Source organism: Callorhinchus milii, unplaced genomic scaffold, assembly GCF_018977255.1.
Source record: "Callorhinchus milii isolate IMCB2004 unplaced genomic scaffold, IMCB_Cmil_1.0 Scaffold5, whole genome shotgun sequence".
Lineage (NCBI taxonomy): Eukaryota > Metazoa > Chordata > Chondrichthyes > Chimaeriformes > Callorhinchidae > Callorhinchus > Callorhinchus milii.
Genome location: NW_024704746.1, coordinates 7912985 through 7930387, shown reverse-complemented (window position 1 = coordinate 7930387; position 17403 = coordinate 7912985). Strand labels below are relative to the sequence as shown.

General features: G+C 45.6%; 1 protein-coding gene across 2 annotated transcripts in view; it reads right to left on the bottom strand.

Moving 5' to 3' along the window:
* Positions 1 to 17403, bottom strand: part of lhx4 (LIM homeobox 4) — a 93833-nt gene that overhangs the window by 53296 nt on the left and 23134 nt on the right. Inside the window, exons 7-12 of one of the 2 annotated variants that reach the window (XM_042335207.1) lie at positions 15322 to 15453; positions 14172 to 14301; positions 10633 to 10752; positions 10068 to 10218; positions 8242 to 8430; positions 1960 to 2802 (exon numbers count right to left, since the gene is read on the bottom strand). In XM_042335207.1, coding sequence (XP_042191141.1) covers positions 2135 to 2802; positions 8242 to 8430; positions 10068 to 10218; positions 10633 to 10752; positions 14172 to 14301; positions 15322 to 15453 — 1390 coding nt within the window. In that variant the 3' untranslated portion in view covers positions 1960 to 2134. Of the gene's footprint in view, positions 1 to 1959; positions 2803 to 8241; positions 8431 to 10067; positions 10219 to 10632; positions 10753 to 14171; positions 14302 to 15321; positions 15454 to 17403 lie in introns of those variants that run through there. The other variant, XM_042335206.1, reaches the window with a different exon arrangement.

Here is a 17403-nt window from a genome sequence, read left to right as displayed (position 1 = left end):
AAAGGTTCCCCCACCCCTGCACACATGCTGACAGTGTCCTCCCAACAATGTGTCTTGAGGATATGATGAGGCGCTATATCAAATGCAAGGATAATTATTACATACAATTTATTATAGACTGTATACTATATATTGCACAATGTATAACCTTTTGATTTTTTAAGGCAAACTTGCAGTTGGAGAAAAATTAGTCACATTAATCAAGCAGTTCAACCCCGTTCTCCCCAATCCCCCTTCTCTCACTGCACTGGAAATCCTGAGATCACACTACTCCGTCTCAAGGGAGAAGTGGCGAGAGGAAATGGGACAAAAATGGGGAGATGCAATACCTTTTCAAATTCACTTATCGTTGTGAAGACAATGTGGTGTTCCATAGCATGGTGCTTAGTGCACTCGCCTTGCAACCCAGATCCTCTCACATGCAGGGCGAGTGCTCTAACCACTAAGATACAGGACTCCACTGTGAAGCGCTTTGAGATGTGTCAGCAATGTGATAAGGCACTATATCAAATATAAGGATTATTATTATAATGTTGGAATCAATGAATAATCAGTAGAACAGACGTGGGCTCTGGTGGACGCTGACCAGATCCATTTGCTACAGACAGCTTTTATTATCAAAAACCTATATTACATTCGGTCTACTTTGTGTTAATTTACAGGGTTTTACCTTCACCCATTGGCACGTGTGAGGAACGTAAAATCGCAGAAACACATCAAAAGCAGAGACACATTGCAGTTCCCGAGGCGCTGGCTATGTGGACACGGTGGTATCAGAACCCTGGTGGTGGGACGTCCTCCTTATAAAAGGGTTTGATCATCACTTTGCAAACTTCCTTTGTGTCGGTCGGTCCTCTTCGGTGGGAGGGAGGGTTGGGGAGCCAGAAGGACTGTGCGTTATTCTGTCCAGGGGGTGGGACTCACGCAGCACTGAGATGCTGGTGTGTCTCGGTGAAATTTGCCGAAATGACAATTTGACAAGAGTCTTTGCAGAGCAAAGGAATGAAGAAGGAGCCTCCTCCCACCAAATCGAAGAGCCGATGTCCAACCCCAAACTGACCACTGTGGCCAGTCTGGCAAGTGGACCTTGCCAGCTCCTTCCAAGGGCTATCCACCCATTCTCAAGATCATTGTCAATGACTCTTCAACTCTTCAGGTCTCCCTGGTAATAATAGACTGATTACACAGTCTGCTGCCTGCAGCCTAGTTTTTGTGTCACTCTTAAAAAGGAGCCCTTATCATGCAGGAAGTGGGTGCACACCACTGGTGGGTGGGTGGTTGCATGGGGTATGGTGAGGGAAAGAAAGGGAGGGGAAAAAAGAATTGAGAGGTCACAGGGCCCATGTTAACCTTTATAATTACAAGTCTAAATTTCTTCATTGGAACAACTAGAAAATTACAGCTTTAAACAGCTCAGAATCCACATATGTTAAGTCACCTCTGGTGGGTTCCTCGGTGGAGTACACGGGCACTATGGCGAAACCTGTGTTTGTCCTTCTTTCATGTCAGGCTTCCAAGGGGGGTGGATTACAGGAGGAAGATGACAGGTATATCAGAGGTCGAAGTTTAGAATTCAAAGCTGCGCAAACTCCCCAATCTCCTGTTCTCCCTCTGATATACACTACTTCTTACAACAATATTCTGACAACACTATACACGTAGCACTATTTCCCACTACAGTTCTTTTGGTTTTGTGTGTGTGTGTAAGCGTGTGTGTGGTTGGGAAGGGGGGTGGTGGGAAGGGATATATTATTTATATATTTTTTCAAAATAAAATCATTTAGGAACTAAAATTCCCATGAGTCGGCAAGCGACCTGTGGAGACTGGGGGCTTCCTCCCCCCGCCCATAGCAAAGCAGCCAGTATACGTGGTTCTAAGTTGTTTCGAGTCCATGAGGATAATTCCATTGCACTTCTTGCATCCCAAGGGTGGTGGTGGGGGGGTGGGGGTTGGGGGGGGGCGGTGACATGTCCATTCCTCCTCCTCACGCTGACGCCATGCTGCTTCCCCAATTCCACCCGCACCGGATCCTCTTTTTGAAGTAGAGATACATCCCCAAGAGGCAAATGGAGGTCAGCAAGTAGAGCAGGATGCACAGACTGATGTCCATGCTGGAGAACCCAGTCCCAAACTTCAGCAGCCACTGCCTGCTCTTGGGCTCATCTTCACCCTCAAAGTAATCGCCCTAATGTCCCGTTTCCTCACCCTCTCTTGAACAGCTACGTAGTCAATAGCCTCCGAGTCATCCACGGATTGCAGGTGTAGCTGCCCTCTGCGTTTATGCTCCTCCGCCAGGCCTGTCTCTTCTCTGACCGTTGCTCTCAGGGCACTGCTCTTGTACTGCTGCCCCACAAAGTTATCGAGATCCACAATGTCCTCTTCCTGCGCCCTGTGCTTGTGTTTCCCCAGAATAATACTCCGCCTTTGCGTTGTGTCCTTTCTCAATCTCCTTGTTGTGGCGGAGTCCCGCGGAATATTGCTGTTCACTTCTTCATCACTTCCCTCTTTCTCCTCTGCTTTCAGCTCTTCTTCAACATCCTCTGCTCCTCCTCTGAGCTGCTCTCCTTTCCCTCGCTCTTCAGGATCAATCCTTTTTTTCGGGACCTGCTTCTTCAGGAGCTCATACTCTGGCTCCAGATAACTGTAGTCCAGGTTGTCCATGGAATAATGCTTCTTCAGGAATTTCAGCACTGCGTCATTGATCCAGACATGATCCTCATTGTCCTCGTCGTGACATTCTGGACAGAGGTCTGGAGATGGCCACTGGTGCTTCGGGAATTTCGGATCCTCACTCAATGCTCCTGAGGAGGAAAAAAAAAGAGCAGTCAACAAGGTTTGGATTAACAATATTATAATGATTGAGTGACCAAATTATTAGCATAATTTTTTTTAAATGAATTATTAATTAATCCTGAAAAGCGATCTGCCAATCAACTAACAACCGAGTTCCTACTTACTGCTAGGTAAACATAGGCATGTGGGGTAAGGAAACTTTCCTAAGGTTTTGCACCACCCAGGAATCGAACCTGGGTCCTCTCGCTTGTGTGGGAGTGCTTTAACCACTAGGCTACTGGACTCCACAACACTAGAAACAGCAATCTTTGCATTTGATATGGCACCTTTCACTTCAGATCGCTTTCCGGGGGTAATAATCTCTCCCGCTCCAAAAAAAAAATTGGGGGTCAGTCAATCCACGATTTGCTGTGTGCAATTAGCTACAGCGTTTTATCCACAAAAATACAGACAATTAACTTTACAATATATTATGTGAATATATACGTTAGATGACAAGATACACCTCTTCAGGTGGACGTTAATGATCCTGTAACAGTTTGAAAAGTGAAGGAGAGTTTCCCCCAGTGGCTTGGCAAATAATCCCCAAGATAAAACTGGTCAGTCAATTCATGTCTCTTTGTGGGACATTGCTGTGCGTAAATTGGCTGCCGCGTTGGCCTCCAAATACACAGTTACTGCACTTTATAGCAATTTCCCGTGAAGCACTTTGAGACAGTTTGAGGTTTATAGGCGCCGTATCAAACGCAAGTATTATTAAGAGATTACTGTGGCACGGGCAACCAACAAAGAACGGAAAACTCCAGTGGAGCTGTCGCAAGGCTAACCACACACTCCTAAAACCACATCAAATTTATTTTTATTTTATTCACAGCTAAATGAATCTCACTGACGCTCATGAATAAATTCAGTGCCCTGTGGGAGCCACCATTCGAGTATATTCTCTCTGTTGATATATGGTCCTATTCTATTTACTACCTCACATGATATTCTGTGTCCCGATCCAGCCCCCTTCTCTTTATGAAGACACTGGGATACAGCTGCTCCCTTCTCCCCGGGGTCCAATACACCCTTCGTGACACGGAGCATTCTATATCACTCCCTTGGTTCCTGGCCAACTCTTTAACAACCTTAAGGCTATGCATTCAACAGGGAGGAATCAAAAGGAGCCGAAGTCCCACCCCAACTGTTGTGCTCACTGGAATGGAAGGCGGACAGTGTAGCTGGAGTTTGAGAGTCAGGAGACTATTGTTGACACTAATCCCTTTAAAAAAAAAAGCAATAATTTGGCCACTCAATCCACGACTGTTTGTGGGACAGTGCTGTGCGCGATTGGCTGCCACGATTCGCTCACAAAATATACAGTGAATTCACTTACAGTATATTCTGTGAAGCATTTGCATAATTAATCTGAATAAGACGGTTTATGGGATATTCTTCATCAGCCATCCACCCTTCCCCCATAACCTCTCTTCATCCCCTCCACCATTTAGGTCTTCATTGCATAGGCAGTTCATGTTCAGCATAAAGTTCACACTCTTTTCTGGAGGTAGTCAGGCTGCCTCAGTCGGCAGCGCTCTTACCTCAGAGCCAGAATGTTGTGTGAACAAGCCTCAGCTTGGCAACTTTGAGCTCACAGTTCTACACCGAGGGTCTTCAACCGGTCGATTGGCGTGAGATGGCATCTCACGCACACTCAATAAAAACAAGAGGAAGGAGCGATATTTACCACGATTTAAACATTCAAGTTTATATTTATATTTTGAGCTGCATTAAATACTATGTGCATCTGGCTTCATTTTCTATTGGACTCAATAACATCACGTTCTATTGCTCCTTCCTCTTGTCTTTTTGATCATGCACCACCTAGCTGCGATCGACTGGTTGGCAACTCCTGGTCGAAACTGATGCTCCAATGCAATGTTGGGGGCCGTTTTACATCGTCAGAGGTACCTCTTTCGGATAAGACATTAAACTCTGCCTGCCGTTCAGGTGGACGTTAAAGATCCAACGGCATTATTCGAAAAGAGAAGGGAGTTTCTCTCGATGTTCTAGCTCACAATTCCCCAGATAAAATTGGTCAGTCACTTCATGACTATGTGGGACATTGCTACGTGCAAATTGGCTGATGCATTTGTCTACAAAATACAGTCACTGCACTTGACAGTGTACCCTGTGAAATGTTTGAGACGTCCAAGCATGAAAGGATTATTATTATTATTACTGTAACTTTTTCGAGAGTTCTCAACCTCCCGCTCCCCGACAGAGCTGCTGGACTGAATCCTCACGGGCCTGGTGTATGTGACACATTTTTACTGCAACCTACAGTGATAGCAACTTCCAGTGGAGCTGGACATGGGCATAAAGTGTTCTGAATCTTCTTGGGTGTCAGAAGAGGATTTTATTAAAAATGTTTTGGTCAGCTGGGTGTCTGACGCATGTGGAAACCCATCACCATGCTTAAGAGCATCCAAACTAAACTGAGAATTCGATGCATCCCACCTACACATGGAAATTCCAGAGATAGATTGTTGGAATAGATTGCTGGAGGGATGGATGCTGCTGATCAGAGACATAACCTATCCCACAGATTCCGCACTAAAACAGAAGCCAGCCTGCTTCTTCCTGATCAAACTACGAGCCTCCAATGCGTGTGATACAAGTGCAGTGACTACCCAAAGCACCACTTTAAGCCACTGAAATCAACGAGATTCCTCTGTAGTTATTGGTTTCAATGGGGTTCACCCGTCTTGGGGCAAGACACCACAATTGCGCTCTGGAACACTGACAGAATGCATGCCTCAGAGAGAATCCTCTTGACCATCGCTAGGAGGTCAGCTCCAAGGCGAGCTGGGGGCTCCTGGAGTGGACCTGTAAGATCTTGATCGTTATCCATCTCCTTCCTCAGAGCAGCTCTTAGGAACTCAACTTTATTAACACATTCAGGCTTGGGTAGAAGGAAGATGTGCATAAATTTCCTGCAACATTTCATTAACCAAACGATGTTCCGGTGAAGACCTTTCCTGCAGCTGGAAGGACGAGGTGTTTTTTTTTTCTTTGCGACAAAATTAACACACGCCAATGCTGTCGAACAGCTTTGAGTAAATTCTCACTGACTGTTTCAATTTGGCTAACTCCACTCTTGTTGGGTTTTTAAAGTGAAAGGACTGCAAACAGCTCCCTCAGGGTAAAGTCAGACCTTGAACGATCCCAACTGCTGTCATAGTGGCTTGCGAGTGGAGGAAAGGGGATGGGGGTGGGGAGGGGGGAGAGGAGCGGGGGAAAGAGAGAGAAAGAGAATTAATTGTAATGTCACTTTACAAATGGTGGATTTCACGCTTCATTGACTCCGGAGGATCAGTGTTAAATGGCACACGTCAAAAACGCTCCCCCGAGGAGTAGCCCCCCCCCACTCCCCAAACACTGCCACGTGCTGCATTCACCAGCAACTGCGACCCGGAGAACAAGGTCACTCAATGACTGCATGAGATTAGCAATGCTTCGTGTGACCACCTGCTGCCTGCCTCATTAATGATTCAGTAATCCTAGGAGCAGCCCCCCACTCCCTCGTCAATCTCTCTTGCCCTCTCTTACCCTTGTTCACTCCCCACCCTCCAAAGGCGTCACAAATATAATAATCCTTGAATTTGATATCACGCCTTATGTCGTTGAGATGTCTCAAACAGCTTCACAGAATATATATTGTAAAGTAGATTAACTGCATATTTTGTGGGCAGCCAATTGCACACAGCAGTGTCATACAAACAATCATGGATTGAGTGACCACGTGTTTTTTTGAGGAATTATTACTCCTGGAAAGCTTTCTGCCAATCGACTGACAACCGGGTTCCTACTTACTGGTAGGTAAACTGAGGCGTGTGTAAAGAAGTAAGGAAGGAAACTTGCCCAAGGTTTTGCCCCGCCTGGGCATTGAACCCGGGTCCTCCAGCTTGCGAGGCGAGCGCACTAACCACTACACTACGCGATTCCACAAAAAGCACACAGGTCCGTTCAACAACACACTAAACAAACACTCAGCTGGGTGTCTGACTCACACTGAAGGAGTGGGCTGCAGGGGTGCGGGAGTAAAAGAGCAGGTAAATGGCACTGAAAGGACTGCTCTTAAAAGAGCCAGCACAGACATGATGGTCCAAATGACCTTCTTCTGTGCTGTAAATTTCTATGGTTCTATGGAAACCCAGCCTCATGCTTAAGAGTTTCGGAACCCAACAACTGAGAGTTGCACACTTGCATGGTTTCATTTGGTCTGTTTGCCTGGGGAAATGAACACAAGTCTGCAACCCAATAAGGGGAGAAATTCTACCCAACTCTAGATTTCTCTCTTTATGCCGCATTTCAGAGCGTCCAGAATTTAGCACACTGTTGAATTCAGTCCCAATTTTGAAGTTGTTTTTCATGGTTTATGCTGTAATTAAGTACCTGTCAAATTCTGGAACTTCTGAAATGTTAAGAGACCATAGTTCAGAAAGCAGGTGACCTTCCTCTAAGACCCCAACAACTCTGCCTTTGAAAACATCTCAAGAGTGTTTCACATAGAATAACATCTGAGCCCTTCACAAAGATGGGGTTAAACACTGAGCAAATTAGACCCCAGCGTTATATAACCGGGTAAAGCAGCACAGAATACAGGGAGTGATAGCATCTCTGGAGCATTGTCAGGAGCAGATGGTTAGATCTGTCTGCCCAGTACTGCAGCATTAAAGCGATTAAGGATTAGGACAGAACTCAGAACCTTCAAATTAAACAGGACAGGTTGACAAGACAAGACAGGGCTATGTGATCGGATCAACAGGAGTCAAAGCCAGGCACAACACAGCACAGGGCCACTGCCATACTATCTCCCCGGTCTAAATGTGAGTGTGTATTTGATTCACATGTGCACATGTAAATCAGTCACCCTGAACAAAGACGGACACGCCTCCTGTTGCTTAAGTGAAGGCCCGGGTCAGAGAAATGCATGGACCGACTGGGAAGTTTTAAATAAAAAGAATGCCACTAATGGAACACATAGACACCTATCTCACTAAACAGTAACATCACAAAGTGACACTAGCCTGGCCTGCTTACTGAACCCCATACTTGCCCTATATCCGTCTCTTTATGGCTTATTCTCGGATGGTCCTGGTGAAATTCCCTTCTCTTTTTGAATAGTGCCATGGGATGATTAACGTCCACCTGAGCAGGCAGACGGGACCTCGGTTTAACGTCTCATCCAAAGAATGGCACCTCCGACAATGCAACACCCCACCAGCACTGCATTGGAGTCTCAGCTTAGACTACGTGATACCAAGTCCTGATGTTGCAAGAATTATTGTTAAATCCTATTCAACACTGCTTTAAACACACGTTGGAGAGTGGTGGCTTTACACACACCACGCACAGGAGAACAGTCAACATTTGGTTTCCCTCGACCTCTTCCCCCTCACCTGCCAGCCTGTCATTGACCCTGTTGTGTCTGGACCACAACCACAGAATGGCCTCGTCCAGGGTTCGGACGTCCTCCATGGACTCTGCTGCCATGGCCTCGAAGTGTGTTGCGCAGTATCTGCAGCTGAAGAAGTTCTTCACGTAGCTTCGCAAACCATGGAGAACCTCCAACTGGTCAACCACCTCACCTGGAAGAGGAGCAGAGAGGAGGGTCAGTCACTCATAAACCGGGGTCCACTCAGCCTATAATAACAACACAACTAATATTAATAACTAAAGATATCCCACGGCACTACTCAAAATGTGAAGGTAGTTTCTCCCACTGCCTAAGCCATCAATCTTCCCCTCCCCCCAAAAAATTGGTCATTCATTCCATGTGAGACGTTGCTGTGCGTAAAATTTGGCTGCCGCACTCGCTTACAAAATAACACAAACAAAATAACTTCAAAACAAACGACTGTTTGTGGGACACTGTTGTGTGCAATTGGCTGCTGCATTTCACCCACAAAATACACGGTCAATCCACTTTCTAATATATTCTGTGAAGCACTTTGAGACGTCTCAATGACCTAATAAGACACTATATCAAATTCAAGAATTCTTTTTATCAAAACACTTCATTACACTTTACAAGTAAAATCCCGTGAGACACTTTGAGATGTCCTCCTGATGTGTATCAAATGCAAGGATTCTTATTGTTAATAATAGCTATTAATTATTACTTTTGGTGAAAAAAAATCAATAGGCAGGCTGATATTTCGCCCGGTTTTATCCCGTAATTTAAGATTGAGCAGAATTGTAAATTCGGAAGCTGGTTCATTTCAAGAACTGCAGATAACTGGATTTCGAATTAAGGCAATAGTTTCAGGCTTCATGAGATAGTTTGGGGAGTGTGTGTGGGGGGGGCGGCGGTGGGGAGGAGGGGAGGCCTGGAAAATTGAATGCTAGAACTGGACCCACTTAAATGGTGTGATCAGGGATCATGGGGTGGGTTTTATGAGCTCTGAGACACTGCCCCATGTGAAGAGGGTCATATAAATGCAAGTTGTTGTCTACAATAAACACAGGAATGTATTGTGTATTCTGCACCTCCCCACCCACAAAAAAAAGCAAAATTCTACTGAGAAACAGAAATTGTCCTCCCGAAAACTTCACTCTCTGAATACAACTTTGTCTTTTACACTTTCCCCAGTCTTCTCAGCTCAGAGCGGCTGTTCCAATTAAGCTGCTACACAGATGGGAGCTCAAGAGCACTGCCCGGCTGGTCACATTGTAGCCTGAAGTCATGGATTAACTCTCATACAGAGTGTGACACGACTTAAGACAGGTGGCTTAATTGGTAAGGCTCTTGCCCCGGAGATGGAAGGTTGTGGATTCAAGCCCCATGTCAGTGCTTGGGCTTACAGTCCGGGCTGACTCTCCATTGCAGACAGGGATGGTGAGGAGTGGGGAAGAACACTTGGTGTTAATGGAAACGAGAAGGCAGTTTCTCCTGGTGTCATGGCCAAAATGCTTTAGTTAAATTGTTCAATCACATCCTGGCTATTATCAGCCATTGCTGCATGCAAACTGGCTGCTGCATTTACTTACACACTGAACACTCATAACGGTGAAGAACAGTACTTTGAGAAATGCTTTGATGTTATATGTTTTCGCCCACATAATATACAATCGATTCACTTTACAGTGTATCCTGTGAAACCCTTTGAGTGGTCTCGAAGTCGTGATAAGGCGCTTTATCAAACGCAAGGATTATTATCATTATTTTAGGCGCTATATCAAATGTAAAGGTTGGCCGTTAACAATAACGAGTTTAAGACTTTACCTCGTGCTGCTGCGGATTCGTTGTAATTTGCCGCTTGCACAGACAAAACATGGAAGAGGATCCAGAGCGAGCAGGGGTATTGTCGGAACTGAGGTCGGCTTCCCTGACAGGCCGCCCAGTTCCCCCCGATCGGCAGCGCAGCCCTTTGCAGCTGGAGAACAAAGAAAGGAAAGATATATTCAAGAAAGCCACGGATACAATGCTGCTGACAGGAAGACGAGGAGGAGATGCAGAGTGGTGGACTGAGTGAGGGGATTCCTTTCACCGAGTGTGTAATGTACGTGAACAAGAGCATCACTGAGACACTGAATGTTCTATCTTCTGCCTAGTGACCGTGGCTACACAGCTCAAATCATCCACAATCCACTATAGAGGTAAGGGGAGAAGGCAAGTGGTTGAGATTGAATGAATACCTTGCCTATGAGAGCTGGTACAGACCCGATGGGCCGAATGTCTTCCTTCTGGGGTGCAACTTTCTACGATTCTACAGCGGATATGTGTGGTGGGCGCACTGTGAGAGCGAGGGGCAAGGTTTACTGGGCCATTCCTTCAGCGTGTACCTTACCCCTATTGTGTTGTCCAGCACCTCTGATAAGCCAGCAAAGTGTTTTGTAGAGCGAGTATCAGCCAGCCAAGCCTGCACGCCCTGCAACAAATTAATCACGATAGGACGGCCAGGAAACAGCTAGAGAAAGAGAAGCAAAGAGAGAGAGTTAGCATGGATAATAAGAATAATAATCCTTATATAATGCTGTATCACTTTGTGGAGTATATTGAATATATTGTCAAGTGGATTGACTGTGTATTTTGTGGGTGAAACATGGCAGCCAATTGCCCACATCAGTGTCCCACAAACAGTCGTGGATTGAGTGAACAATTTTTTTTTGAGGGATTATTACCCCCCCCGGCTTTCTCGCTTGTGAGGCGAGCACACTAACCACTCCGCTATGGGACTCCAAAGATCACATCTCAGAGTCTGATTCCACCCCAGATGTCCGCTGATTTAGGTCATTTTAGCTGCACAAACTTCATTCTAAAATGCCTTGAGCGATAGGTCTTTGGTTTCCTAAGAACCTATGTTACTGCTGTTTCAAAGTTAGGAACTTTAAGTTCTTAGTCTTAAGATCTCTGACTAGAAATTTGAGACAGTCCAGAACTGTGGAAAATTCTGCAATTCCGTCTCAATTTGGAAGCTGCTTCTTTGTAAGAGCCGCTAACAACCTGCTTCCAAATGAAGACTGAAGGCTTTCTCACAATAAATAATTATTAATTAATACTAAATGATCTTCAATTTAATGGTTTTAAGGATAAAACCCATGAGATTAGACCACACAAATTACTGTCCTTGCATTTGATATGGAATCTATAACTCTGAAATGTCTCAAAGCCCCTTGCAGGGAACTGTCACGTGTAGTGACTGTGCTTTCTGTACACCAACATGGCAGCCAATTTGCACAAAGCAAGGTCCCATAAACCATCGTGAGGGGGACGTATCTGGAAGTTTACGGTCAAGGGATCTTTAGGTCATGGGATCTTCAGTGACAGTCAAAAGAGGCAGACGGGTCCTTGGTTTAACACCTTATCTGCAAGACTGCTCTCCAACTTCCACCCAGGACTGAAATGGATTGTGAGCTCCAAGTCCCTGCATAGGCATGAATGAACCCAAAATCTTCAGACCCAAAGGTGAGAGTGCCACTGACTGAGCCAGGCTGACCATCCAATACTAAACAGTGAACAAAAACATTTCCCATTCTCTGCTGACGGGGGCTGGGTGAAGAGGGAGGGGGCAGGCGGTGGAACATTCCACAGGCTGAGGTGGGCTGTGCATCGATCAAGAGATCCTGAGAGACTGAAAAAAAAACAATATTGTCCCTGGGTGATGAGGCTGCCTTTAAGAAACTGACAAGAATGAGAGTATCCAAAGACAGGCAGGCAAACTAGCAGTAACTCAGTAAATAGCATCCCGAGGGAAGGGGTGGAACAGGAGCTATAGATTTCCTTTAAAAAGCCTTTATGTTTCCGCATATCCAGTGCTCATCTCCAACCTGTTTGTAGTTTCCAATTTGTATTCCGATGGTGAACATGTTAAACACTCAACTCCCCAGCTCCTAGCCGAGATAAAATCATGTCTGCTTCAATCCAGCAGTCCTGCCCTCCAAGGACTTAGAAAATCTACTTCTGTTCAATAACTTCAAACTAAAATTCAATTAGTATCAGTGCAGGGAGAGAAACAGCTCAGTCTCTTGAAGTGCGTAAACACATCCACACACAAATACAGTATACAAACACACATACACAGAATTATAGATACACACACACAAATATACAAACAAAAATGCATACATACACACAGAAATATACATACACACACAACCATACAAACACAGACATATACACAGAAATATATATCATAAACACACACATAAATATATTCATACATACACAAATATATGCATACGCAGAAATATACATTCGTACATACACAGAAATATACATTCATACACACATATATAAATACACACACAGACACACACACAAACATACACGGGGGGGGGAAACAGATTAGTAAACCTTTAAATACAGACGCTTTCTGTCAAGCTACACAGCAGCTTGTGTTGGAGTCAGTCAGTGGCTTGTTAGTGGAAACACTTTAATAGGATTTGGGATCCCGGTGTGGGGCTAACTCCCATCCCATACGAGGTGAGCAATAATTTACAGCCAGGTTTTCTTGAAGCAGTCCTTGAAAATTAAAGCTTCTAAATCAAGACTGAATTTATAAGATTTTCTACAGTTAAAAATACACTAAAATCCTGGTCACTAGCTGGACCAATGGGCGTGGGGGGGGGGGGGGGATTCGATCTGGCAAGGTGGAATTTTGGGCTAAGTGTAATTACAACATCAGTACCGGCATTTACCGGCTTTTTTCAGTGGCTGAAAATTGCCGGTAAATGGTGTTATGCTCGATCGTTTAACGGTTCATTCCCAAATATTATCACTGAGACATAGAAATTAAGAGGTACAATAGTTCATTGACAAACTGCTTTCTTAATTATTTCCACCACACCAAAACAAATACTAATGGTGTGCGAAAAGATCAATGTCGCAGGAATGTTTAGTCCACAAAATACATTTTACAATGTATTCTGTTAAGTACTTTGAGACGTCTCAACTGCAAAGATTATTACTTTTATGCACCTGGGAGCACAGTGTTAGCAGCAGAATTACAAGGGTCAGGTTGGGGGGAATAGTAAGTCTAGGCATAAGCCAGCTTTATTCAGCCCTTACCTTACACTGGTGAATAAACGACTCCCTAGCATTGATGAACAGCCCACACCGAGTAAACCTTACTATTATTAGTAATTATTAAGGAGCTCCAGCCACTTACACAGTGAGGAACCCCACAGCCCTAGATGCAAATAACAGCAAATGTGTTTCTCTGTGGCTGAGCCTTCAGCTGCTATGGAATACTCTGCCTCTACCCCACCCCCTCTCCCATCCCCACCCCCATCGCACCCCTCTCTATCCGTCTTTAAATCCCATCTTAAACACCTATTAATGTCAGCATGTCACAGTGGTAACACTCTCGCTTTCAAGTCAGAAGGTTGTGGGTCTAAGTCCCACATCGGCACTTGGAATCATATAGTCTGAAGCTGACACTCTGATGCAGTGTGGGTGGTTGGGGGGGGGGGTTGTTGCACTGCCAGAGATGCCGTCCTTCTGATGAAATGTTAAACTGAGGTCTTGCCTCCTTGTTCAGGCTGTTGTTAAAGATTCCATGGCACTATTCAAAAGAGAGAAGGGAGTTTCTCCTGGTGTCTTGGACAACAATCCCCCAAATAAAATTGGTCATTTACTCCATGGCTGTTTGTGAGACACTGCTGTGCACAACTGGCTACTGTGTTTCGCCCAAAAATACACAGTCACTCCACTTTACAGTATATCTGTGAAACCCTTCGAGACATTTTAATGACATGATAGGGCGCTGTATCAAATGCAAGGTGGAGGCAGGGAGTTCCATAGATTCAGAGTACAGTGAGTGAAGGCGTGGCCGCTGATAATGAGATGAACCGCAATAAGCTGAACGCTCAGAGCCGCAGGACTAACCTTAACAAGCATATTAATATAGTGATTCAGAGCAGCGAGGGAGTCTCCAGCCAGGCGTGTGTGCATTCCTACTTCCACCTTCAATGAGTATTGCAGTGCAGACTCCAGGTCAGCCATGTACACCTTGGAACTGCGGGCAGAAAAGAGGCAACAAGTCAGAGTGGAACATCTCAGATCCAAGAAAATCTTGCATTAATACTGCGCCCTTTCACGCAGGGTAGCATCTCAGAGCGCTTAACAGTGGGAGAGCCTGACGCCAAACCGGGGGAAGTGATCATAGGCACGGTCGAAGAGGAAAGTCTTAAGGAGACAAGGATACACAGCACAGGAACGGGTATAGGTTAAAGCTCCCGCAACACTGTCACACATACATCCCAACATCAAAACTTCTCAAAGAGCTTTACAGGATTAACTGAACAGTGTAGCGACAGTGTTTCTTGGATGTGAACTCAGCAGCCAAGTGGCATATAGCGATGTCCCACAAATAGCCATGGAGTGAGTGACCAATTTTTATCTGGGGGATTGTTGGCCAGGACACCGGGAGAGAGAAACTCCCTTTTCTCTCCCAGCACTGCATTAGAGTGTCAGCCTAACCTGTGGGCGCAGAGTGTTGATGTTGGGTTTAAACCCACACCCTCCTGATTCAGGGGCAAGAGTGTAACTAACTGAGCCAGGCTGACACCTGAAGGAAAGCATCACCTGTCAGGGAGATAAGTTAGCTCCTGCTTTGCTTGTATGAGATGCTGAACTCTCATTCTGGGTTGGATATTCTTCAGCACGGTGATGAGTTTCCGCAAAAAAACAAAAAAACTCTGGGAATCAGAGCAAACAGGAAAAACAGGAAAAGCTGCGTCTGACACTGCTCTCTCTAGTGGTACGGAACAGGTAGTGCAGCTTTGGTACCACTGACAATTACACTGATGTTCATGTTGATCTCTCTCTTCCCCACCACCATCAAAAAAGTGCACAGTTCAGGTACCATCCCCAGAACATGGCTGTTGTAAGGCTGCCCGGTTGATGGGAGAAGGATGAAAAAAGCCAAAACAATAACTGTTCTGGAAGGAACACATGTGGTTATTGGGAATGTCCTCCTGACGTGAAAGGCGCTATTAATTTTCTGCTGCTGCTGTTGTTATTGCACATTACTAACCTGTCAAAGTTTCGCCAGGGTTTCATGGTGCCAGCGGCTGCAGCATCCTGAACTGTCAGCTTGTAGGCACCACGTGTCACTCCGCCCAGCTGCCGCAGGTAATATGTGTAGAAAATGCGAGTTTTAAGTCGACTGCGGAGGAGAACACAAAGTGTGGATTATTTCCCCTGACCTTCAAAGAAAGCACCTCCTTCAGTCTCCATCCACCCGGGACAACCCATCATTTCCATCTTCCGTCGGAGGGTTGGTTGGTGGGTGCATCTGTTTCTGGGACACTGCTGCACGGCATTGGCTGCCGTGTTTCGCCCACAAACTACACACTCAATCCACTCTACAACATATTCTGCGAAGTGCTTCGAGACATCTCAATGACGTGATTGGGCGCTATATCAAATGCAAGGATTATTATTAGTATCTTACTCAATGCGGCAAAGGGAGCTTTCAGTGTGAATCTGGGCCACCCTGTACCATGATGTGCCTACATCCACTTGCAAAATGCCCCATTAAGCTCCACAAGCCTCAGCACAGAGAGAGAGAGAGAGAGAGAGAGAGAGCAGGAAAGACACAGTGATAGAAAGAGAAATGAGAGAGATAGTAATAATAATCCTTGTATTTGATATAGCGCCTTATCATGCCGTTGAGACATCTCAAAGCGCTTCAAGGACACTGTAAAGTGAATTGTGTGCATATTTTGTGGACGAAACACAACAGCCAATTACGCACACCCATAAACAGTTGTGGATTGAGTGACCAAATTATTGTTAGTAGTATTATTTTGAAGAGATTATTAACCCCAGAAAGCAATCCGCCCATTGATTAACAGTATTCCTATTTACTGCTAGGTAAACAGAGGCGAGTGGAGTAAGGAAACTTGCTGAAGGTTTTGCCCTGCCTGGGAATCGAACCTGGGTCCTCTCACTTGTGAGGCGAGTGTTCAAGCCAATACACTACAGGACTCCACGAGATGGAGAGATACAGAAAGAGGAACCGAGATATAGAAAGAGACAGAGAGCAAAAAAAGACAGACGTAAACAGAGAGATAGAGAAGAGCAATGGAGAAAGACAAAAGGAAACAGAATGAGACATACAGAGAGGAATAGAGAGAGAGAGAGACACACACACATACACACTCACACACACAATAAGACGGAGAGAAAGCAAGCGACAAAAAGGGTGAGAAAGGGCAATACATGCAAATTGACTGAACAGAAAATGAAAGCAAGAGGAAGAACGAAAGAGAGAGGACGGCGAGATCTGGGTGGTCTGAAACTTGAGAGAGAGAGGTGAACAAGTTGTCGGAAGAGGGATTGGCTAAACATGCCGTTTGTCAGTTGTCTGTGACCTTGCCAACCCTATCTCGCTGCTCTCTATCCCTCTCTTAAGGAAGACACGCGTTCAAACTACACATCTCTGTTTAACCGTGAACAGATGGAGGCATCAGACTTTATCACGAATAATTTTCCCCTCCACTAGCTCTGAAGAAAGCCTGGCACTTTGATAATGCCATCAGTACCATCCAATTATCCCCCGCGTCTGTCACGGGAGAGACAGAGGGGAGGGAGGCTGTAGCCTGCGACAGGCTTGCACTTGACTCCAGCTCCTTCTCACAGCTGTCTCTCAGGCTCTGATGATATCCTGGCTGGCAAGGTCCATTCACCCAACGCAAGGCAATGCCCACCATCCACCCTCCCTCCCACCCTCCTGCCTTTCTCCCCGCCTCCCTCCTGGTATTGTGCTATTGCAAAGCTCGGTCACATTAATCAGCCAGCCAGCCAGCCAGCTTGCCATCTGCTTATTATTTAAATGGCCGATCGCATGCGAGCCTGTGCTCAGCCAGATGGAAAAATACCATTGTTTTCATGCAACAGTTGGGAGTTTCTTGCCCCCGCACAAGGCCAAAAGACCTCACACTTGCTGCCTGCTCCCGCAGAGCGCAATTAACTCCTTCAGGCCTGTTCAGCGTCGTATGGTGTAGCGGTTAGCGCGCTCGCCTCGCAAGCGAGAGGACGCAGAATCGATTCCCGGGCGGGGCGAGACCTTACACAAGTTTCCTTACTCCACACACCTCCATTTTACCTAGCA